Source organism: Salvelinus fontinalis, chromosome 5 (assembly GCF_029448725.1).
Source record: "Salvelinus fontinalis isolate EN_2023a chromosome 5, ASM2944872v1, whole genome shotgun sequence".
In the NCBI taxonomy this organism is placed as follows: Eukaryota; Metazoa; Chordata; class Actinopteri; order Salmoniformes; family Salmonidae; genus Salvelinus; species Salvelinus fontinalis.
In genome coordinates, this window is record NC_074669.1 from 12974755 (window position 1) to 12998946 (window position 24192).

The 24192-nt window shown below is 41.7% G+C and overlaps 1 protein-coding gene across 1 annotated transcript in view; it reads right to left on the reverse strand.

Moving 5' to 3' along the window:
- Positions 1-249: 249 nt before the first annotated feature.
- The window catches only part of LOC129855141 (phospholipid phosphatase 2-like), a 34600-nt gene continuing 10657 nt past the window's right edge, over positions 250-24192 (reverse strand). The window contains exons 2-6 of the mRNA XM_055922500.1: positions 11231-11382; positions 10771-11033; positions 10471-10528; positions 3940-4116; positions 250-3574 (exon numbers count right to left, since the gene is read on the reverse strand). Coding sequence (XP_055778475.1) covers positions 3422-3574; positions 3940-4116; positions 10471-10528; positions 10771-11033; positions 11231-11382 — 803 coding nt within the window. The 3' untranslated portion in view covers positions 250-3421. The remainder of the gene's footprint in view (positions 3575-3939; positions 4117-10470; positions 10529-10770; positions 11034-11230; positions 11383-24192) is intronic.

Genomic DNA, 24192 nt, shown 5'->3' on the forward strand with positions numbered 1-24192 from the left:
ACTTCTGAACTCACAAGCCCCACCACCTAACCCATACTTGTGAAATGTGTTGCAAGAGTGAAACCAGCGTGGCATCCAATTATTTGATTACCAAATGAGTTCTTTGGAATGCAAACTCATTAAATGTGGAATGGAATGTATGACAAATAACGTGTCAAGACAATGCATACATCGAAGATTAAACCGTGATGAAAGCTACGCAGAGACTCAGCTGTTTTGTTAATATAAAAATATGGCATTGCATTGAACCATGGTGTATTTGGTATTTATTTAGATTTCCTTTGTGTATACATAAACAGCTATGGATTGATAAATGTACAGTGAACAGAACAGCATAATGTTTGACATACAGTTGAAGTCGGAAGTTTACATACACTTAGGTTGGAGTAATTAAATTTGTTTTTCAACCACTCCACAAATTTCATTTGAACAAACTATAGTTTTGACAAGTTGGTTCGGACATCTACTTTGTGCATGAAACAAGTAATTTTTCCAACAATTGTTTACGGACAGATTATTTCGCTTATAATTCACTGTATCACAATTCCTGTGGGTCAGAAGTTCACATACACTAAGTTGACTGTGCCTTTAAACAGCTTGGAAAATTACAAAAAATGATGTCATGGATTTAGAAGATTCTGATAGACATCATTTGAGTTAATTGGATGTGTACCTGTGGATGTATTTCAAGGCCTACCTTCAAACGTAGGTCCTCTTTGCTTGACGTCATGGGAAAATCAAAAGAAATCAGCCAAGACCTCAGAAAAAACATTGTAGACCTCCACAAGTATGGTTCATCCTTGGGAGAAATTTCCAAACACCTGAAGGTACCACGTTCATCTGTACAAACAATAGTACGCAAGTATAAACACCATGGGACCACACAGCAGTCATACCGCTCAGGAAGGAGACACGTTCTGTCTCCTGGAGATGAACGTACTTTGTTGCGAAAAGTGCAAATCAATCCCAGAACAACAACAAAGGACCTTGTGAAGATGCTGGAGGAAACAGGTACAAAAGTATCTATATCCACAGTAAAACAAGTCCTATATCGACATAACCTGAAAGGTCGCTCAGCAAGGAAGAAGCCACTGCTTCAAAACCGCCATAAAAAAAGCCAGACTACAGTTTGCAACTGCAGATGGGGACAAAGATCGTACTTTTTGGAGAAATGTCCTCTGGTCTGATGAAACAAAAATAGAACTGTTTGGCCATAATGACCATCGTTATGTTTGAAGGAAAATGGGGAGGCTTGCATGCCGAAGAAGACCATCCCAACCATGAAGCACGGGGTTGGCAGCATCATGCTGTGGGGGTGCTTTGCTGCAAGAGGGACTGGTGCACTTCACAAAATAGATGGCATCATCAAATTATGTGGATATATTGAAGCAACATCTTAAAACATCAGTCAGGAAGTTAAAGGTTGGTCGCAAATGGGTCTTCCAAATGGACAATGACCCCAAGCACACTTCCAAAGTTGTGGAAAAATGGCTTAAGGACAACAAAGTCAAGGTATTGGAGTGGCCATCACAAAGCCTTGACCTCAATCCTATAGAAAATGTGTGGGCTGAACTGAAAAAGTGTGAGCGAGCAAGGGGCCTACAAACCTGACTCAGTTACACCAGCTCTGTCAGGAGGAATGGGCCAAAATTCACCCAACTTATTGTGGGAAGCTTGTGGAAGGCTACCCGAAAAGTTTGACCCAAGTTAAACAATTTAAAGACAATGCTACCAAATACTAATGGGGTGTATGTAAACTTTTGACCCACTGGGAATGTGATGAAAGAAATAAAAGCTAAAATAAATCATTCTCTCTACTATTATTCTGACCTTTTACATTCTTAAAATAAAGTGGTGAATTTTTACTAGGATTAAATGTCAGGAATTGTGAAAAACGGAGTTTAAATGTACTTGGCTAAGGTGTATGTAAACTCCCGACTTCAACTGTACATATAATGGCCAACCAGGACCTTAGGCACCAATCCTCTAATGGGAATAGTATTATTACATATGAAACACACACACGCCTTTTATGATGGAAACCTGGAGGAAACTCAAACCCCATAACATTGTGATACTATTGCTTCATGGGTAAATTTGCGCTGGGGGATTCAGTAATACACAGGTGAGACGTTACACAACAACAACACTTCACTGAAGCTGCTCCAGGTGGTTATCATTTATGGAATTCAAAGAAAAGTCTTTAAAATTCTTGAAGTCCATAGGACCCGCGTCTCCGCAGGAGGCCCTTCTGAGTACCTTGCCATTCCACAGTCACAGGCCAGCTCTGAGTCAGCTCTCTGAGCCTCACAATCACTACCAGAGGTGAGCCTCTCTCTGCCTGATCTGTCATCAGTCCTCCTGTGCCAAGCAGGGCCAGGCCTGACATAGTCACTGTACAGGAGCATTTCTTCACAAATTAGCCCCAGCAGTCCACACAGGTAAGGAAAAATCTTTGAACTTTGCATAGAGCATTATACCAGCTTGCCATAAATGACTCAAATGGTAAGCTGTATCATTACAACTCTTAAAGGCTCATGTTAAGGTATCTGGTTTGTGTTCTGAACTTGGAATCTGATTCATTTGTGTCAATCTTAAAGGGCACTAGTCCAAGAAGGCACTGGTTTGATATGGGCCACAGAAAAAAATAACATACTTGAAAAAAGAAAAATGCCATAATATTAGCAGATACAGTATTTGTGGCTCATAGTGGCTAACAGGGGTGATTGTGATTGCACAATACCTTAACAGCGCTGGCATAATAGACATTTCCAACCTTGTGAATAAAGTAATCTATAAAATAAAAATGAATATGCACTTTCGAAATACCTTCAATTCTTGTCAAAGGAACAATGTTCCTGTTAAAACATTGATTTAGTCATTAAAAAAAAAATAGAGTGATTGATGCTAGAATGTGCGTAGCTAAAATCAGAATTTCAAATTTTCAATTTCTAAAATCTTTATGCCAAACGTTTGCATTGATTGTTTGTGATCTAGTGGTATATCAAGCTTACACAATCAACATTTCTAAATCTCTGCAGTCCATTTCACATAGGTGAAACATTCAACATATCAATCCCAAACTCCCACTGAAGTTCAGATTACTCATATGACTAAGGTGCACTAAAATGGGAGTCATCTAGACATCTTCTCTTCTGAGAATGGTCTTTCTTTCTTATCTGAATGTTTGGTACTCTTACCTAATCTATTGTGTTAAAAAAAGCAACATAAAAACATCTGAGACGAATATACTAAAAAACTAGTGAACATCAACGATGATATCTCAATATAAAAGTCCTCTCCCACTCATGCGCTGGTGCACCCAGGCCATAGAGGATTCTGGTAATGTGCGCAGCCCCCTCAGTCAGTCCAGTGGTTTGTGGGAGCTTGTTGTGAGAGTGGTTGACTAGGTTGGCCGCTCTCACACAGGCCCTGGGTAGCTGTAATGGTTGTTGTGATCTGCATCTGCCATCTGCAGGCTGGGTTTGCGGCGCTCCAGTTCCTCGTTCTCGACCGTCTCTGGGCTGGAGCAGTGGGGAGGACCCTGCTTGAATAAGTCTGACACGTGGCGCACCTGTAGGGAGGAGAGGAGTGAAATGGTGTGGGTCAGACAAAGTGAGAGGACCAAGAGTAGGGCTGGAAAATGTGATTGTATACTGTATGTCTGGTGGTGGAGGGCACCATGCAGCTGCTCCACGTCTGAGAGGAACACACAGTGCGTTGCATAACCCCTCCAGCTCTCTAACCAGGCCAGAGAAGTCATAAAACATTGGGCCTGGGAGGGTCCCCAATTGCATGCAGTAGTCTGAAATACGAATCGCGGCTACGCTTTCCAATATGAATCACCCACGTCTCCGAGACTTCCCAAAGGCGCTGCTGAAAGAGGTTAAATCAAAACTGGGGACTAGGAACAATAAAAAGCCAGCAGGCAACACTCACGTTGAGGATGGCAATAAGAGCGCCTTGGAGGAGGCCCACCAGAACGTCGCTCCAGTGGTGCTTGTAATCGGACACGCGGGTGTAGCCCACGTACACTGCAAAGGCCACCAGGAAGAACTGGATTGTGGGTCGGAGGAGTCTGGCCCACTTTGCCCTCAGCCTCGCCTGGACATACAACTAGAGAGAAAGAGAGGGAGGAGATGTTTCAGTTCTCATAAGTAGAGCTATCTTTGTTTGAAGACTATTTGCTTTTACTGCTGATTGAGGTCATTAGTGGTTTTTGTGTTCACAAGTAGTGAACCATTTCACCAAATAAGGCAATGTTATTTGACTGTAAACTGGCCCCAGTAACATTAAGCCTATCATCATATTTCTGTCCATCAAATATGCCTCAATGAACGTCTGAAACACAGCATTTGTTAGTAAATGTTATTTTCATGTATACAGTGTGTGGGAGTCCATTCTACAAGTGGCTAGTATGAAAGCACATTGTTCAGCTTTTACAAAATGCTAACATCAGCAGGCTACATGTAGTCACTAGTCAGATAAACATGTAACAGGCAAGAATTGTATTTAATTTCTTTCTGTCAAGTGTGTCGTTACTTTGTTAAATACACATTAAATGAAATGTGATTTTATTTAGTCAGATAAACATGATAACAGGCAATCATTTAAAAGTTAAATGCCCCTTCATACTAAATCAAATCCCAGCAAAAACTGAAATATGGTATGCTTTGAATTGCATAAACCATGAAAAGACGTTGAATGTCGATCTAATTTATACCCAACTATGGACTGAAAACCATTTTCACAGAAGAGGAGAGCTGCTGCCAGAGTGTCTAACTGGCACATTCATTTCTCTGGGCTGCGACCAGGCTCCTGCCATAGTAGGTGTGTAAATTGGCATCCACGCGTGCCCCTCTACCGCACATACACTCAATCTCAGCATTCAACACTTGTAGGGAGATGGAGATATTAATCACATCTAATAGGGAATATCAAAGGGTCTGTGAGAAACAAAGCAGAGCAGATTACTGAATGCTTTGATTGGCAGTGAGGACCGAGTCGTCTGCTAGAGTCTCCTGCCTGCCTTGTCTGTCAATGGCTAGATTTATTGCTGTCGAATCAATGATGACTCTGGTGCTGACAACTTGGATGGAAAATGACTGAGGATGGTAGTGGACTGTATTGCCATTCCTATTTGCCATCTCTTCAATCTAAGTCTACAGGAAAGTGTGTTCCCTCAGGCCTGGAGGGAAGCAAAAGTCATTCCGCTACCCAAGAATATTAAAGTACCCATTTCTGGTTCAAACAGCTGAACAAATTAACAACTGACTTTCAGCACGCTGATAGGGAGGGGCACGCAACATGTATGGCACTGAGACAAATGACTGATGACAAGCAGAAAGAAGATTGTGGGAGCTGTTTTGATAGACTTCAGTGCAGCTTTTGAGGTTATCGATTTTAATCTGCTGCTGAAAAAGATGTGTTATGGTTTTACATCCTCTGCCATATCGTGGATTGAGAGCTACCTACCTAATAGAACACAGAGGGTTTTATTTAATGGAAGCCTCTCTCACGTAAACCAGGTAGAGTGTGATATACCTCAAGGCAGCTGTCTCGGTCCTTTGCTATTTTCTATTTTTACTAATGACCTACCACTAGCCTTGAGTAAAGCTTGTGTGTTTATGACTCAACATTTACACTTCAGTTACCACAGCAAGTGAAATCACTGCAACCTATAATAAACAGCTACAGTCACTTTTAGAATGGGAGGCTAGTAATAAGCTACACCTAAATATTTCAACTAAAAGCTAAACCCTAAAACTGATCTAAATCTTTTAATGAATAATGTGGCAATTGAGTGAGTTGAGCAGACTAAACTGCTTGGTGTAACCCTAGATTGCAAACTTACATGCTCAAAACATATTGATGCAACAGTTGCTAAGATGGGGAGATGTCTGTCTGTGATAAAATGCCGCTCTGCTTTCTTGACATTACAATCAACCAAACACATCCAACAGGCCCTAGTTTTATCACACCTGGACTACTGCCCAGTTATATGGTCCAGTGTTGCAAAGAGGGACATAGGGAAATTAGAGTTGGCCCAGAACAGAGTAGCACGGCTGGCCCTTAAATGTACACAGAGAGCTAATATCAAGAACATGAATGTCAATCTCTCCTGGCTCAAAGTAGAGGAGAGATGGACTGCAGACAAGACTACTTGTCTTTGTGAGAGGTATTGATGTGTTGAAAGCACCAAACTGTCTCTTCAAACAGTGAACACACAGCTCAGACACCGATACATGTCCCACAAGACATGACACCAGGGGTCTCTTCACAGTCCCTAAGCCCAAAAATAGAGGCTGGGAAATGCAGTGCTTTGCACTGTACAGCAATGTACTAGAGCTATGACCACATGGAACTCTTCCACATCAGGTAACTCAAGCCAGCAGTGAAATCAGAAAAAAATACATAAAACATGGGCGGCAGGTAGCCTAGTGGTTAGAGCGTTGGGCCAGTAACCGAAAGGTTGCTGAATCAAATCCCAGAGCAGACAAGGTAAAGATCTGTCATTCTGCCCCTGAATAAGGCAGTTAACCCACTGGTCCCCGGTAGGCTGTCATTGTAAATAAGAAAGTGTTCTTAACTGACTAGTTAAATAAAGGTTACATTATAATAAAAAATAAAAACCTCACGGCACAACACGGACCGTAAAGATACGCTTGCACACACAGTAATATTGTATTATTGTACCTTTTATATTGTAGATGTGTAATTGTGGAGCAGTGTAAATTTGTATAGTGCACAATGTCTTGTGTGATGTATCATTTTATTTATTTATGTTTATTTATTTATTGTTTTGTTGTGATGTAATTGTTTTATTTGATAATTTTTGATTTGATTTATTTCTTATATTTGTTGTATTTGTATTTATTATGTAGATTGTTTTCTTGTGATGTAGTTGTTTTATTTGATAATTATTTCATTTATTTCTTCTTCTTATATTTTTTTGTATTTATTATGTAGATTGTTTTGTTGTGATGTAGTTTTATTTATGATGTAGACTAGGTATTCCCAAACTGGGTACTGGGGGTACGCGCAATGCGGTCGTGGGTACGCCCCCAAAAATGTGATTCACATTTAAAAAAAATATGTTTTATTTGTATTTGTTTAAAAAAATTATCTTCACATTTTCAAACAGTCCATTTATATTTTCCAACGAGGCTATACATTTGGGTGAGTTTTTTTCTCTCACCTTAGTAGCCTCGTTTCACTGCCAAAAATACAATTAAACCATCTAGTGTTCAGCGAAATAACAATGTCAAATTCAGGTAGCCTAGTCAAATAATTAACATCCAATCACATTAACCATTACTCTCTCGTGGGAATCCCACTAACGGTCCGTATGTAGCCAAATGTAGCTGCTGCTTATTCCGTTTGCGTTAAAATGGATAAATGGTTAAAAAAATGTAAGGCCCATAGAGACACATACCAGCTCTACTGGTAGTACCGCTACTACCAGCAGTACTACACCTGCACCTGTCGACAACACAAGTTGTTTTGCTTCCAAGAGCACATCCAATGCTAGTATCAGTAAATCTACATTTGTTGATAGCCCAGCTAGCATGGACACTGACAGTTACTAAGAGCTACTGCCCCCTTACCCGGGAAAGCACCGAACAACAGACAGGGACGGTGGACCATCGAAGAGGCGCAAAAATGATGAGAACTACATTGATTTGGGGTTCACTTATATTGGGAGTAGTGCCTTTCCTCAGCCAAAGTGTGTCATATGTGCAAAAGTACCATCTCACAACTCGATGAAACCTTCACTCTTGCGCAGACATTTAGAAACAAAACATGCCAATTTGAAAAATAAGCCACAGGAGTTTTTTGAGTGAGAATTAAGACGACTTTCAAGTAGTAAGACATGTATAAAAGCAACAGATACCATTAATAAGAAGGGGCTAGAAGCGTCTTATATGGTGAGCTACAGAGTGGCTAGGATAGGCAAGCCCCATACTATTGTGGAGGACGTAATTCTTCCTGCTGCCACGGATATGGCTGGGACAATGCTGGGGGAAAAGGCCAAAAAAACTATACAGACAATGCCTTCATCATCCTGGTATATGTCCGTTACGTTCATGAGAGTCAATTAAGGAAGACATGCTCTTTTGCAAACCACTGGAAACCAGGACAACAGGAGAGGATATTTTTAAAGTACTGGACAGCTTTGTGTCATCAAATGGACTTTGGTGGTCAAGATGTGTTGGTATCTGTACTGATGGCGCATAAGCCATGACAGGGAGACATAGTGGAGTGGTAACGTGCGTGCAAGCAGTTGCTCCCGACGCCACTTAGGTACACTTCAGCATCCACTGAGAGGCTCTTGCTGCCAAGGGAATACCTGACAGCTTGAAAGACATTTTGGACACTACAGTGGAAATGGTTAACTTTGTTAAAACAAGGCCTCTGAACTCTCATGTATTTTCTGCACTATGTAATGATATGGGCAGCGACCATGTAACGCTTTTAAAACATACAGAAGTGCGCTGGTTATCAAGGGGCAAAGTATTGACACGTTTTTTTAAATTGAGAGACGAGCTTAAAGTTTTCTTTACTGACCGTAATTTTCACGTGTCTGACCACTTGCATGATGACGAGTTTCTCACACGACTGGCCTATCTGGGGGATGTTTTTTCTCTCCTGAATGATCTGAATCTAGGATTACAGGGACTCTCCGCAACTATACTCAATGTGCGGGACAAAATTGAGGCTATTATTAAGAAGTTGGAGCTCTTCTCTGTCTGCATTAACAAGGACAACAGACAGGTCTTTCCATCATTGTGTGATTTTTTTGTGTGCAAATTAACTCAAACTTACGGACAATGTCAAATGTGATTTAGCGAAGCACATGAGTTAGTTGGCTGCGTAATTACGCAGGTACTTTCCCGAAACGGATGACACAAACAACTGGATTCTAAATCCCTTTCACACCCTTCCTCCAGTCTACTTACCGATATCTGAACAAGAGAGCGTCATCGAAATTGCAACAAGCGGTTCTGTGAAAATGTAATTTAATTAGAAGCCACTGCCAGATTTCTGCATTGAGCTGCACTCAGAGTATCCTGCCTTGACAAAACGCGCTGTTAAGACACTGATGCCCTTTGCAACCACGGTACCTATGTGAATACCGGCACAGACTGTGTGGAAAAGGATTTAAGACTGAGACTCTCTCCAATACATTGCAGAGTTATGTGCATCCTTTCAAGCATACCCTTCTCATTAACCTGTGGTGAGTTATTCACAATTTTCGATGAACAAATAAGGTTTCATATGTAAGATGGTTAAATAAAGAGTAAAATTATTGATCATTATTATATTATTATTTGTGCCCTGCTCCTATTGTATTAGAGTTCTTTGTCACTTCCCACGAGCCTGGTTGTGAGAAAAATTCACACTTATTCTCATGTTTAGTAAATGTATCGTATAGTGTGTGTGTGTGTGGCAGGCTTACAATGATGGTAAAAAAAAAACATTTGAGAGTGCGCTGACCGTGGTGCTAGCTGGAGGTTGAATGTACGCAGCTGGAGGTTGAATGTTTGAACCACTGATGTAGACTATTGTTTTGTTGTGATGTGTTGTTTTATTCCTGTTTGGACCCCAGGAAGAGTAACGGCTGCCTTGTCAGCAGCTAATGGGGATCTTAATAAATACTACATTTCACAATGACAAGGGCCAGGGCAGTTGAACTAGATGGCCTGCTGGAGGTAATTTTGCAGGGCTCTGGCAGTGCTCGTCCTGCTCAAAGGCGGAGGTAGCGGTCCTGCTGCCGGGTTGTTGCCCTCCTACGGCCTCCTCCACGTCTCCTTATGTACTGGCCTGTCTCCTGGTAGCGCCTCCATGCTCTGGACACTACGCTGACAGACACAGCAAACCTTCTTGCCACAGCTCGCATTGATGTGCCATCCTGGATGAGCTGCACTACCTGAGCCACTTGTGTGGGTTGTAGACTCCGTCTCATGCTACCACTAGAGTGAGAGCACCGCCAGCATTCAAAAGTGACCAAAACATCAGCCAGGAAGCATAGGAACTGAGAAGTGATCTGTGGTCACCACCTGCAAAATCACTCCTTTATTGGGGGTGCCTTGCTAATTGCCTATAATTTCCACCTTTTGTCTATTCCATTTGCACAACAGCATGTGAAATTTATTGTCAATCAGTGTTGCTTCCTAAGTGGACAGTTTGATTTCACAGAAGTGTGATTGACTTGGAGTTACATTGTGTTGTTTAAGTGTTCCCTTTATTTTTTTGAGCAGTATATATATATATATATATATATATATATATATATATAAGCACAATCACTCTCAGTAAAACCTGCTCTATTTTGCCTTTTCATATCTACCCCATTACTCCTAATTTAAATGGAGAGGCGTTACATCAATTGATTCCATTTCAGAATGTTGAATATCAGGGTGTTTGTAGTCGATATTTACATCTGTTCCATGAGCCTTGTATACTCACTGCTAGAAACAGCATACAGTACATCCCGAAGGAGGAGTGGCCGGAGTAGAAGGACAACCTGGAAAAATGGAAAAAATGTATGTTCTTAAAAATGGTAATGTTAACCTGTCATGATTGTTTGGAGACTACAGTGGATCTATTCAGTGTGTTTCTACCAGAGCATTAAGCTGTGGTCACCAACCCTTGTCCTGGTGAGCAGCAGTTTGTGCAAGCATTGGTTCCAGTTCAGCACTAACCACTGGCATAGAGCAATGCACCGGTCAACAATATTCCCCTGACACCCTCTACCTCAGTAACTACCTGGACGCAGTGACGTCATGAGAGTTGCCGGTGCAGTTGATATCCAGCATGTAGCCTTTGCAGACCTTGGGGTTGCAGACGGCCATGAAGTTGGGCCGTGGGCGTCCAATGGTGAACTTAGCCAGGTCCGTCAGTGATTGGCTGACAGCTGCCCCGAACAGGAAGGTACCTAGCACCTTGTAGAGCGCCGCCACGTACCCGTTGAACTCAGAGTTAGAGTGAATCCTCTTACTGTAGACCAGGTAGGCCTCTCCTGATGCTAGCTATGGGAAGAGAAAGAGAGAGGAGCTTGAATTACATCTAACCTTCCAGTATCTTCCAGTATGACAGCTAATATCAGGTTTGGTCCACTGGCTACATAGAGAAACGCCTGTTTGTGACACTGATCTGGGAATCAATGTAGTCAGACGTTCTTTATCTCACCTAGGTGTCAGAGAGGAAAGTATAGGGCGGGACTCACGATGATGACGGTGCAGGAGATGGTGACTGCAGCCAGCAGGCCGTGGGTGATAGTGTCAGGTTTGAGGGGGTACTTAATGTCCTCATCGTCACAGTACACACCCCTCTGGTAGGGCCGGAAAACGACGGTCATAATGAGGAAAGGCAGTGCCGCTATGAGAAGAAAGAGCAGGCAGGCAACTTGTTAATTCACTCCAACTGGAAAAATGATGTCTGCAACAATTTTATGGATATGATCCAACTGCTGACATCATTTCATTCTTCATTCGTTTTTATGTCCAGCATCTGAACTATCAGGATGTGAATTTTATTTTCTCTTTCATTATTTCACTTCAACTACCAGCATTGACTTTTCCTATAATAAAGGGTGATAAAGTACATCAGGAGTGATTAATGATAATGCTGTTGATTCAAGCTAACGTTATAAAGATTTACGAGAGCATCCATCAGTTAAATAACATATATTTTACATTTCCAGAAACCCAGACATTACATCACTATTCAATCTGGAAGGTTAAATGTTTCTTCAAGGAGCTCTGAGAAGTTTTTTTCTCTCCTCCTTTCCCCGAAGACCTCGTTCAGTGGAACAACACTATCCTGAAAATATATCACATTCATGGCCCAGAAAAGCCCAGCATACCAAAGCAGTGCACACCACACATTGAAGTAGGTTGTGAAATGTTGTAGTAGAATCTTTAGAGTAAGAGATTGCAAAAACAAACACATGGACTCAGATGTACACACACACACCCCTCCCCAGTGCACTTCCTTAGAAGACTGACTGATGTGGTGGTGTGCACAAACAAGCCCAAATTTAGCCTCTCAAGGCTATAGAGTGGATGGAAAATGTACTTGAAACATTCGGAAAACATCTTCGAATCCACACACACACGCTCAACCTGTCTAATGTGTGATGCAAAGCCACAAACACACCATGAGGAAGGCATTATGCGTTCGTTACTGCACTTTATGTTGATAAACTCAACCTAATGAATAATACTCTTCTAGTCTGTGCTGCATCTACAAATTAAAACGTATGTGAAAAAGACCTTATTGGTACAACTGCTAGGAGCTCTTCCCAGCTAACAATTCTAGGGAGAGAGAAAGTGTTTTTAATATTAGCCCTAATGTTTCACTGATGTTTGAGTGTCCAGTTTTCCAGGAACATGACAACCTATTCAGCAGGTTTTGGGGTTAGAGTTAGGTGAACATTCCCTTAATGTCAAACCAATCCAGAACGTGGTTACCATGTTCTCAGAATATCCAATATTAATATTTAGACACGTTTCATGGGACATTGCAATAAAATTCATGTGTCCAGTTTTCTGAGGGTTAGAATATTCCATCAACGTCCCACCAAACATAGTTGCCATACACATTTCTGTGTATCAGTTGTCAGGATGTCACCTGATGGTCCTAAAGAAACGTTCTCTCCACCCATTTCTTTTTCTCTCATTACACATCACACCTTGTTACTGTTGCGGAGCTAATCAAGGCCCTGACTGGTGAACCACTGATCCATTCACAGCTTTGTCTGTTGGCAAGGTTAGGGACACACACAGACAGTGCTTTTAAGCACAGGGTGTTTCTCAATATGCATACTATCGTGCTCCACACTCTCCGAGTGCATTCTCAGAGGACGTTCTTGTAAGGGCGAGAGTGTGGAGAACGCATAAAACATTACATTTAAGAAGCAGTCGCTCCCCTTACTGTATTACCTAATGCTGCACCTCCCCCTTCACTGAACCTTCTTCCAGCCAGGACAAGTACAACAATAGAGACGAAACAAGAAATAAACAAAGCAAGCGTTTTACTTCATAATTATCAGATTGATATACAGTGGGGCAAAAAAAGTATTTAGTCAGCCACCAATTGTGCAAGTTCTCCCACTTAAAAAGATGAGAGAGGCCTGTAATTTCCATCATATGTACACTTCAACTATGACAGACAAAATGAGAAAAAAAAATCCAGAAAATCACATTGTAGGATTTTTAATGAATTTATTTGCAAATTATGGTGGAAAATAAGTATTTGGTCAATAACAAAAGTTTATCCCAATACTTTGTTATATACCCTTTGTTGGCAATGACAGAGGTCAAACGTTTTCTGTAATTCTTCACAAGGTTTTCACACACTGTTGCTGGTATTTTGGCCCATTCCTCCATGCAGACCTCCTCTAGAGCAGTGATGTTTTGGGCTGTTGCTGGGCAACACGGACTTTCAACTCCCTCCAAAGATTTTCTATGGGGTTGAGATCTGGAGACTGGCTAGGCCACTCCAGGACCTTGAAATGCTTCTTACGAAGCCACTCCTTCGTTGCCCGGGCGGTGTGTTTGGGATCATTGTCATGCTGAAAGACCCAGCCACGTTTCATCTTCAATGCCCTTGCTGATGGAAGGAGGTTTTCACTCAAAATCTCACGATACATGGCCACATTCATTCTTTCCTTTACACGGATCAGTCGTCCTGGTCCCTTTGCAGAAAAACAGCCCCAAAGCATGATGTTTCCACCGCCATGCTTCACAGTAGGTATGGTGTTCTTTGGATGCAACTCATCATTCTTTGTCCTCCAAACACGACGAGTTGAGTTTTTACCAAAAAGTTATATTTTGGTTTCATCTGACCATATGACATTCTCCCAATCTTCTTCTGGATCATCCAAATGCTCTCTAGCAAACTTCAGACGGGCCTGGACATGTACTGGCTTAAGCAGGGGGACACGTCTGGCACTGCAGGATTTGAGTCCCTGGCGGCGTAGTGTGTTACTGATGGTAGGCTTTGTTACTTTGGTCCCAGCTCAAAGTAATCTTGCGTGGAGCCCCAGATCGAGGGAGATTATCAGTGGTCTTGTATGTCTTCCATTTCCTAATAATTGCTCCCACAGTTGATTTCTTCAAACCAAGCTGCTTACCTATTGCAGATTCAGTCTTCCCAGCCTGGTGCAGGTCTACAATTTTGTTTCTGGGGTCCTTTGACAGCTCTTTGGTCTTGGCCATATTGGAGTTTGGAGTGTGACTGTTTGAGGTTGTGGACAGGTGTCTTTTATACTGATAACAAGTTCAAACAGGTGCCATTAATACAGGTAACGAATGGAGGACAGAGGAACCTCTTAAAGAAGAAGTTACAGGTCTGTGAGAGCCAGAAATCTTGCTTGTTTGTAGGTGACCAAATACTTATTTTCCACCATAATTTGCAAATAAATTCATAAAAAATCCCACAATGTGATTTTCTCGATTTTTCCCCCTCATTTTGTCTGTCATAGTTGAAGTGTACCTATGATGAAAATTACAGGCCTCTCTCATCTTTTTAAGTGGGAGAACTTGCACAATTGGTGGCTGACTAAATACTTTTTTGCCCCACTGTATGTGAATTGTAATAATCTAGCTAGCCAGCTAGTTAAACAGGCAAAAATGACTTAAAACTAACGCTATGCAAGGTAGATGTAAATTTGTCGTGGTTAGCTAAATACAAATTTTTCGTGGCTAGCTAGCCAGTTAGCGCTACTAATTTATTCTGGACTTCTTTATATAACGTAAACTCACTCACTTTTGTACATCGCCTTGGTCCGTACAATTGACCTTATTTTTGCGCCCAAAAAACGTAATACTTTCAGATCAACTGTAATATCAATACCAATGTAAAGCACAATTTCTCCCCTTTTCCACTAAATTAATGACGAGACCTTCATGATGCCCATCTCTGCCTAATTCCACAAGGCAATGAGCTCCACCGGGTCTTTTTAAAAATGGCGGGTGGGGAGCGAAGGCTACGAAGTGATCTTGAAATGGGGAAATATGTTGTGTAAAGAAAACAGTTTTTTTCACCCGATTTGTCCAACTAATCAACTTTAAAATGTAAATAAATGTAAAGAGTTTATGTAATGTCTCATCACATACCTGTTTGAAGGTTTGTGTCGAATTTGAAGGGGGGTTTAGGGCCGCGCTAACGTTAGCCTCACAAGTGAACTGCAGCTGTTCAGGCTTTTGAGTGTCATGATGGCTCGCAGCAATGACGTGCAAAAAATGCAATTGGCACCCTAGTCATGAAATATTAGTTTCATATTAGCAAAAGTTATATTAATTTAGACAAAAATAATGAAGTTTTCTTACAAGTGTATATGGTTAAGCCTGATTTTAATCTGCGGGAGAAGGGCTACCCCTGGTGGAAAGAGGCTGTACGGCACAAAATGAGTTGCAAATTACGTAGTGACACGTCACGATGTAAAGTACAGCATCAGAGGGGTTCGTTTTTTCATCTTTTCTCCAATACTGTTAGCCCCTTACCATGTCAATCAACGCTGAATCAAAACGTAGTTTCACACCCCGGATTTTGATGCCAACACAGTCACTACAGTCCCATTCATTTTCATTGCAGCCTCGTTTGAATGCCGCGGTTACGCACATTTGTACAGAATGGGGTGAGTTTACGCTACCCATTTTTCTCCACAATTTTCATGGTATCCAATTGGTACTTACAGTCCTGTCCCATCGCTGCAACTCCCGTACGGACTCAGGAGAGGCGAAGGTCGAGAGCCGTGTGTCCTCAGAAACACGACCCAGCCAAGCAGCACTGTTTCTTGACACAATGCCCACTTAACCCGGAAGCCGGCCACACCAATGTGTCAGAGGAAACACTGTGCACCTGGCGACTGTGTCAGTGTTCATTGCGCCCGGACCGCCACAGGAGTCGCTAGTATGCAATGGGACAAGAACATCCCTGCCGACCAAACCCTCGCCTAACCCAGACGACGCTGAGCCAATTGTGCGCCGCCTCATGGATCTACCGGTCGCGGCCGGCTCAATGACTGTTCTGGACAAACTAGTATTCCTAGTAAATATCCTGAAGAAAACACAAGGCCAGATAACAACATCCTATGTTTGTTTACTGTAAACTAGATGGTGATGACATATACATTTACATGGATAAGAAATAGCCTAAGCTTGAAGAAAAAAATGATTTTTTATCAGATCTAACTCGTATCACATGAATAGAGTCAACACATCTCATTTCATCCTCGATTCTAAAAATAAATATACAAAAATCCGCTAAAATCAGCTGAAACAGCACCATCTACATTGGGAAAGGGGGATACCTAGTCAGTTGTAAAGGGAAAGGGGGATACCTAGTCAGTTGTAAAGGGAAAGGGGGATACCTAGTCAGTTGTAAAGGGAAAGGGGGATACCTAGTCAGTTGTAAAGGGAAAGGGGGATACCTAGTCAGTTGTAAAGGGAAAGGGGGATACCTAGTCAGTTGTAAAGGGAAAGGGGGATACCTAGTCAGTTGTAAAGGGAAAGGGGGATACCTAGTCAGTTGTAAAGGGAAAGGGGGATACCTAGTCAGTTGTAAAGGGAAAGGGGGATACCTAGTCAGTTGTAAAGGGAAAGGGGGATACCTAGTCAGTTGTAAAGGGAAAGGGGGATACCTAGTCAGTTGTAAAGGGAAAGGGGGATACCTAGTCAGTTGTAAAGGGAAAGGGGGATACCTAGTCAGTTGTAAAGGGAAAGGGGGATACCTAGTCAGTTGTAAAGGGAAAGGGGGATACCTAGTCAGTTGTAAAGGGAAAGGGGGATACCTAGTCAGTTGTAAAGGGAAAGGGGGATACCTAGTCAGTTGTAAAGGGAAAGGGGGATACCTAGTCAGTTGTAAAGGGAAAGGGGGATACCTAGTCAGTTGTAAAGGGAAAGGGGGATACCTAGTCAGTTGTAAAGGGAAAGGGGGATACCTAGTCAGTTGTAAAGGGAAAGGGGGATACCTAGTCAGTTGTAAAGGGAAAGGGGGATACCTAGTCAGTTGTAAAGGGAAAGGGGGATACCTAGTCAGTTGTAAAGGGAAAGGGGGATACCTAGTCAGTTGTAAAGGGAAAGGGGGATACCTAGTCAGTTGTAAAGGGAAAGGGGGATACCTAGTCAGTTGTAAAGGGAAAGGGGGATACCTAGTCAGTTGTAAAGGGAAAGGGGGATACCTAGTCAGTTGTAAAGGGAAAGGGGGATACCTAGTCAGTTGTAAAGGGAAAGGGGGATACCTAGTCAGTTGTAAAGGGAAAGGGGGATACCTAGTCAGTTGTAAAGGGAAAGGGGGATACCTAGTCAATTGTAAAGGGAAAGGGGGATACCTAGTCAGTTGTAAAGGGAAAGGGGGATACCTAGTCAGTTGTAAAGGGAAAGGGGGATACCTAGTCAGTTGTAAAGGGAAAGGGGGATACCTAGTCAGTTGTAAAGGGAAAGGGGGATACCTAGTCAGTTGTAAAGGGAAAGGGGGATACCTAGTCAGTTGTAAAGGGAAAGGGGGATACCTAGTCAGTTGTAAAGGGAAAGGGGGATACCTAGTCAGTTGTAAAGGGAAAGGGGGATACCTAGTCAGTTGTAAAGGGAAAGGGGGATACCTAGTCAGTTGTAAAGGGAAAGGGGGATACCTAGTCAGTTGTAAAGGGAAAGGGGGATACCTAGTCAGTTGTAAAGGGAAAGGGGGATACCTAGTCAGTTGTAAAGGGAAAGGGGGATACCTAGTCAGTTGTAAAGGGAAAGGGGGATACCTAGTCAGTTGTAAAGGGAAAGGGGGATACCTAGTCAGTTGTAAAGGGAAAGGGGGATACCTAGTCAGTTGTAAAGGGAAAGGGGGATACCTAGTCAGTTGTAAAGGGAAAGGGGGATACCTAGTCAGTTGTAAAGGGAAAGGGGGATACCTAGTCAGTTGTAAAGGGAAAGGGGGATACCTAGTCAATTGTAAAGGGAAAGGGGGATACCTAGTCAGTTGTACAACTGAATGCATTCAACTGAAATGTGTCTTCCGCATTTAACCCAAACCCTTTGAATCAGAGAGGTGCGGGGGGCTGCCATGATTGACATCCACATCTTCGGCACCAAGAACAATGTAGGATGGGACATAAACCTAACAATTTCAATGACTAATCTCTCCGAGAGGGGGAAAAAAAGATTCACTAAGAATTCACTAAGAATACATTACATTGGATAAAGAAACATCACTCCAAGCCACAGCTCCAAACTACTTGTCAGACATAGAGAACTGATAAGATATACTCATTGTTGGGGTGGGATTGGCGTGTGAGGTGGGGAGTCCGTGAGGTGCTTTAGACCATTTCTTTGGATTCCTCATGTCTAACTCATTGTTCGAAAAAAAAGTTTGGTCCAAATCAGATGTTAGGCACTATATTTATTGAATATTATATGAATCCCATCAATTAAAATGGCCAATTTGGGTGTAATCAATTAGCTTAATTTCTCAGAGATCAAATTATATAAAACAATGTTGCAGGAATGCTAATCTTATCTGCTTACAACAACAGAAACAACTTCAGAACAATCTGAGATGGTGGGTGTCGAAATCCTCTTTCTTGTGCTTTTTGAGGTGGAACGACCCTATAGGATAAAGAAAGATCAGTGTACTGTGTCATACAGTCTAACCTTGCTGCTAGGTTTCAGACATGACAAAAGGCACAATGAGACAAACATTGGAGAGAAAAACCTAAACTGGAGATAGCAGCTGAGATTCACACAAGCTACATCTACAAAAATGGTCCATTGTATTGCTAGTCTTCTAATATTAGTTCAAGAGGATATGTTTATTACATTTAATATGAATGCAAGCACCCACCATTATATCAACAGAGATCAGACAGCGTCACCACCAAACAGGTGGCACTTAACCGACAGATATTTCATATGGGAACCAAATGGCAACCCTTCATTCTCAACCGGCACCAACCATTATCCCTCTGTACTCTGCTCTGTGTTTGTCATCACCAGCAGCTGGAGCTCACCTGCCAGCCGCTCCCTGTTTTCCTCAGCACAAGGCTGTTGGGGTAGTGTTTACACAGTGGTAGAAGGCTTTGTGAGGGAATAGAACCCTAAAATAAAAGCCTTAGTGGCCCCAGGCCCTCAAGACAATGTGGCCATCCACCATTTGATTGTCAATTAATTTGTCCTACATCCTGCCTCCAGCTAGCACAAACAACGTCAGTCAAAATCACACCAAGAATGTCAAGGAACGGCCTCCTTTTCCTCCTCCAAATCCACACATGGCAGGAAGTGAATCACAGAAAGAGTGGAGGAGGTTTGTGTTTCCTGGTTATTGTGACTATTCATTCATCCCACTCCCCCTGATCCAGTGTCCACGATAACATGTGTTTGGTTTCTGGAGGAATAATTTGCCATTGTTTTGTTCCAAACATCTGAGCTGAGTGTAACTTAAATCAGGACAGGCTGATGATCTCTGAAGGACATTCCCTCTATCACCACTTCACCTCTGAGTTAATCATACATCACTTTGAAAGTTTTTATACAACATACAGTATTTTCTCAAAGCGAAGTTCCAGACTCTTGATCTTTCATAATGTAACTTGCTTGGGATTAGCGCCAGCTGTCAAATCCTCTGTAATGTATTCAGAAAAACAATATTTACCGGGAATATAAGTGGCCATACATTCCTAATAAAAATAAACTTGTGCTTGAGGGCTACCGTGTGCATGGCTGTCGTTACTGTACAGCTGGAAATGTTTTAGACAGTATGACATGAAATCTGTCTCCACACACAGCCATTCAATTCAAAATCCTATTGGTAGGAATGTTCACACCTTGCAGCCGATTGAAAACCGAATGGAAATGCTGACAAACTCAAGGCTTATTGAAACCTGTATCTGGTTTGCATTGCCCATACGAGTGAACTTAGAATGCTTACAGTATTAGTGTTGTGAGTCTGAGCGCTGGTCTGGCCCTCTGGATAAAATCTAGGACATTTTTCTTTAATACAGCATGGTGAAAGGCCATTATAAATAGACAGCTTGTGCTTGATGCTGTATAACAAACACCCTGCAGCAATTGAAATGCTTTTAACACCTTTGTTCAGAAGGGTCTGTCAGGAGCATTAGTAGAGGCTAAGTGGGAAAAATAAGGTTCAAATTATGAAAGAAAAGTGACCGAATAATCAGACTTGTGAATATTAGTTCCTGTAAACGGAAAACCGAGAAAAATATCACTACAACATAAGTAACAAGACACTGCAGGAGTGGAGAGAATCAGTGTCGAATCTGAGAGGAGCAAAAATAACTACAATATTTGTGCACAAATCTTACATTACATCAATGCTTGAAAGTTGCACATCTCAAGTTTGGATCTAGCACTTCTGGCTATAAAGAAGTTAGAAGAGTGAAGGACGCAATTTCTATTCGTGTATTAGTGTAGGGCATGGGGTAGGCAGTACACCTGGCCTGAAATGACCCCTCCAGGCTTGTTAAGCTGTGTACGACTTTATTTCTGTACTGATAATACTGCATTTATACTGCAGACACATCACTTTGACTTTATGAGACATACATCTAAAAGTTCATATGAAAATGTTGTTTTTTAAACAATGTCGGCAAAAAAATTAAATAAGTACAAAAAAGATATAAAAATAAAATTGGCTCTAGTGTCCTTGTCATGCCCTGGCCTTAGTATTCTTTGTTTTCTTTATTATTTTAGTTAGGTCAGGGTGTGACATGGGGAATGTTTGTGTTTTTGTTGGTTTTGGGTGTTTCTATGGTAAAGGGGTTGTTGGGTGTAGTAGATGGGTTTGTGTTGAGTACATGTGTCTAGCGTTGTCTATGTATGTTTAGTTGTCTAGGAGAGTCTATGGTTACCTGAATGAGTTCCCAATTAGAGACAGCTGATTTCGGTTGTCTCTGATTGGGAGCCTTATTTAGGGTAGCCATAGGCTTTCATTCTATGTGAGTAGTTGTCTATGTGATACGTTTGTAGCCAGTGTGTGCACATCGTTGTTTAGCTTCACGATCGTTTTCTTGTTTTGTTTAGTGTTTTTTGTTTCGTTTGCCTTCTTCACCAATAAAAAGGAGATGGCTTATTTTCCTAAAGCTGCGTTTTGGTCCGTCAATCCTCCACACGATCGTGACAGTCCTACAGTAGGGGTGTCTAATAAACCTCATGAGGTCTACATAGAATATATGAAAGAGATTTCCAAGCTTCTTAACCCACCCCAAAAAACATTCACATAGACAGACACAAACACACACAGCCACACTGACAGGCAAAAATAGACAGGCAAAATAGGTCTCCAGGATACCACAACAAAATGTCACAGCCCAAATTGACTCTGCTGCAGAACTTCATCTTTACAGAAGGAAAATAGGGAACTTGTCTTTAACGGTTCAAATGAAAGTTGTTACAAGAAAAGGTAGAGTAATAGAGGAAAGCAGGTTTGCAAGGGAATGTATTCGCCCCATGAAACACCTGACTCTACAGTTGGAGGGAAATGAGGCCCTTCTTGGAATGCCAGTGAAATATCTCCTATTTGAGCCCATAATGAGGCCTTCTGAAGTCACGAGAAGCAGGAGTTCACATTACCTGCCTCAGATTAAGGAACCCCATTTGAACAGCTTTCAGCCACATTTTGAGAAGCTAATGTTCCCCTTCCTCCTCTACTTTCGATTCACAATCATTTACAATGGCACCTTCGTCTACTCTATGCTTCTCCTAAACGGGGTCTTGGGGCACAGAAATACAAGGGAGAGGGGAGGAAAATGACTCTTGAAGACAATTGGTTCAGACACAAACAAATGGGAAAAAAGTTTGTTAAAGCTATCCAGCACCTGCTCAAAGTTACAGGATATGCATAAGATCTAAACTTTTTCAAAAAGGGTCCTAAGCTACCTGGCCCCTCTGAGCTGGGTAGAAGAGATTCATTGCATTCCATCAACGCCACTAATTTCTATCTTCCTTTGTGCCCTCACTCTCTTATTCAGAGTCTCTCGAGCTCATTTATCCTCTGTCATTCCTTCAATCCCAGTGTCCTCCTATACTCTCCCGCTCTGTAAATATAGAGTGGAGCCCGGCCTATTTTAGACAGCTGATCTGCAATTACATGGGATGATTTGGGTCATGATCTCACTGGAAGCTGAGAGTCACTGCAATTTGTCACGTCCTCTCTCTGTCTACACAGTGGAGGGCAGGGATGGGGTCAACGCCATCTCAATTCAGGAAGTGATTTGAATTTACAGCACAAGAACCAAAGAGACATAATTGAAAATACAGTCAGACATCCTTGATAAAGATGAGCAAAAAATACTGTATGAAACAAATAATTAAAATACTGAGCTATTGGATGCTATATATACACAGTACGAGCCAAAGGTTTGGACACACCTACTCATACCAGGGTTTTTCTTTATTTTTTGTATTCTCTACATTGTAGAATAATAGTGAAGACATCAAAACTATGAAATAACACATAAGGAATTGAAATTATTGGCACATCTAAAGATTCTCAGAAATAAAACCAAACAAAATCAAACATTTGAATTTTAATGCAGATTTTAAGTTAATTTCAACGAATTAACTATTGTGGCCTTCCATGGCTTCCTGTTTTACTGGTAATGACGTAATACGCATGTAAAATCCTGTTGTCATCCATTACCATGGGAAAAGGCAAAGAGCTCACAAATTAAGTGACAAATGGTTGTTGACCTTCATAAAATCCGCCAATGGGGACAAAGAAAATAGCAACAAAAAAAGATACCACTTACCACTATTAGGGCAACAATTAAGATCAGTGATAAACTTGTCTGATAGAGGACGCACATCTTGTCCCCACGCAGTGAGGAAGATCGTTCAGGACGCAAAGAAATATCAACGGGCCAAAGTTGGAGAATTACAGAACTTGGTCGTATCTTTGGGTCACCAAGTCTCCAAATCTACAATTAGACGCTACCTCCATGCCAATAGGCTCTTTGGAAGGGTTGCCATAAAAAGTGACTTTATTGAGAGCAACCAACAAATGTAAAAGTTTGCTAAACGCCATTGGCACTTGGATTGGAACAAGTACTATGGTCCGATGACATGAAAATAGAGCCCTTTGGCCACGCACACCAGTGGTGGGTTTGGCGTTGAAAGAAGGATGCATATGCAGAAAATAACCTCATACCTTCTGTAAATATGGTGGTGATCGTTGATGTTATGGGGCTGTTTTGCTGCCACTGGTTCTGGGGCCCTTGTTAAGGTCAACGGCATCTACCAAGTACAAGGACAATTTAGCCCAAAAAAACTGGTTGCTTCTGCCAGGAAGCCGAAACGTGGATCTTCCAGCAAGACAATACAAGCACACGTCAACATCCACAAAGAAATAGTTAATTGAACACAAAATCATAATTTTGCAATGGCCATCTCAGTCTCTGAACTTGAACCCGATTGAAAACCTGTGGTTTATATTGAAGAGGGCAGTCCATAAGCACAGGTGAAGGATATCAAGGATCTGGAAGGATTCTGTATGGAAGAATGGTCTAAGATCTCTCCTGATGTGTTCTCCAACTCATGAAACACTTGAGAAAAAGGCTCAGTGCAATTATCCTCGCAAGGAGAGGGTGCCGGGAGTATTGAAAACAGGGGTGCCAATCATTTTTACACCTCTTTTTGGAGCAATTGTATTAGTATAAAATATACATTTCCAAAACATGTTGAGCATAAAATATGTATTATTTATTTCATACTGTCTTTTTTGCTCATTTTTAACAAGGGTGCCAATAATGTTGGACCTGGCTGTACATGGCTCATTTCGATTCTTGCATTGAAATGTACATTTATTCCCTGAAATGAGTGCAGTAATGGAGTGGTCAGAGCCTGAACTCAAACACCTGAGTAACTGCGCTGACTACACATCTAGACCACTGATTTAATTAAAGAATCATTCTCCGCCTCAAACATTACTGACACTGCACTATAGACCGGGCCTCTCCCTGCTTTTTACTGTGTGGCACCTGGACTGCTTTATAGACACAGTTGGACAGAATTACAAAAACATACAGCCTGGGATTTTACTTTGTGTGATTTTTTAAAGCATAGCTGATTCATCTGATGTGATATTCACATGCTGTGGTGTGACTAGGGCTGTCATTAATGTTGTCAGCCGGTTATTGTCATTACCATTACTTAACATTAACATGTTTAGCATCTCCAAGCT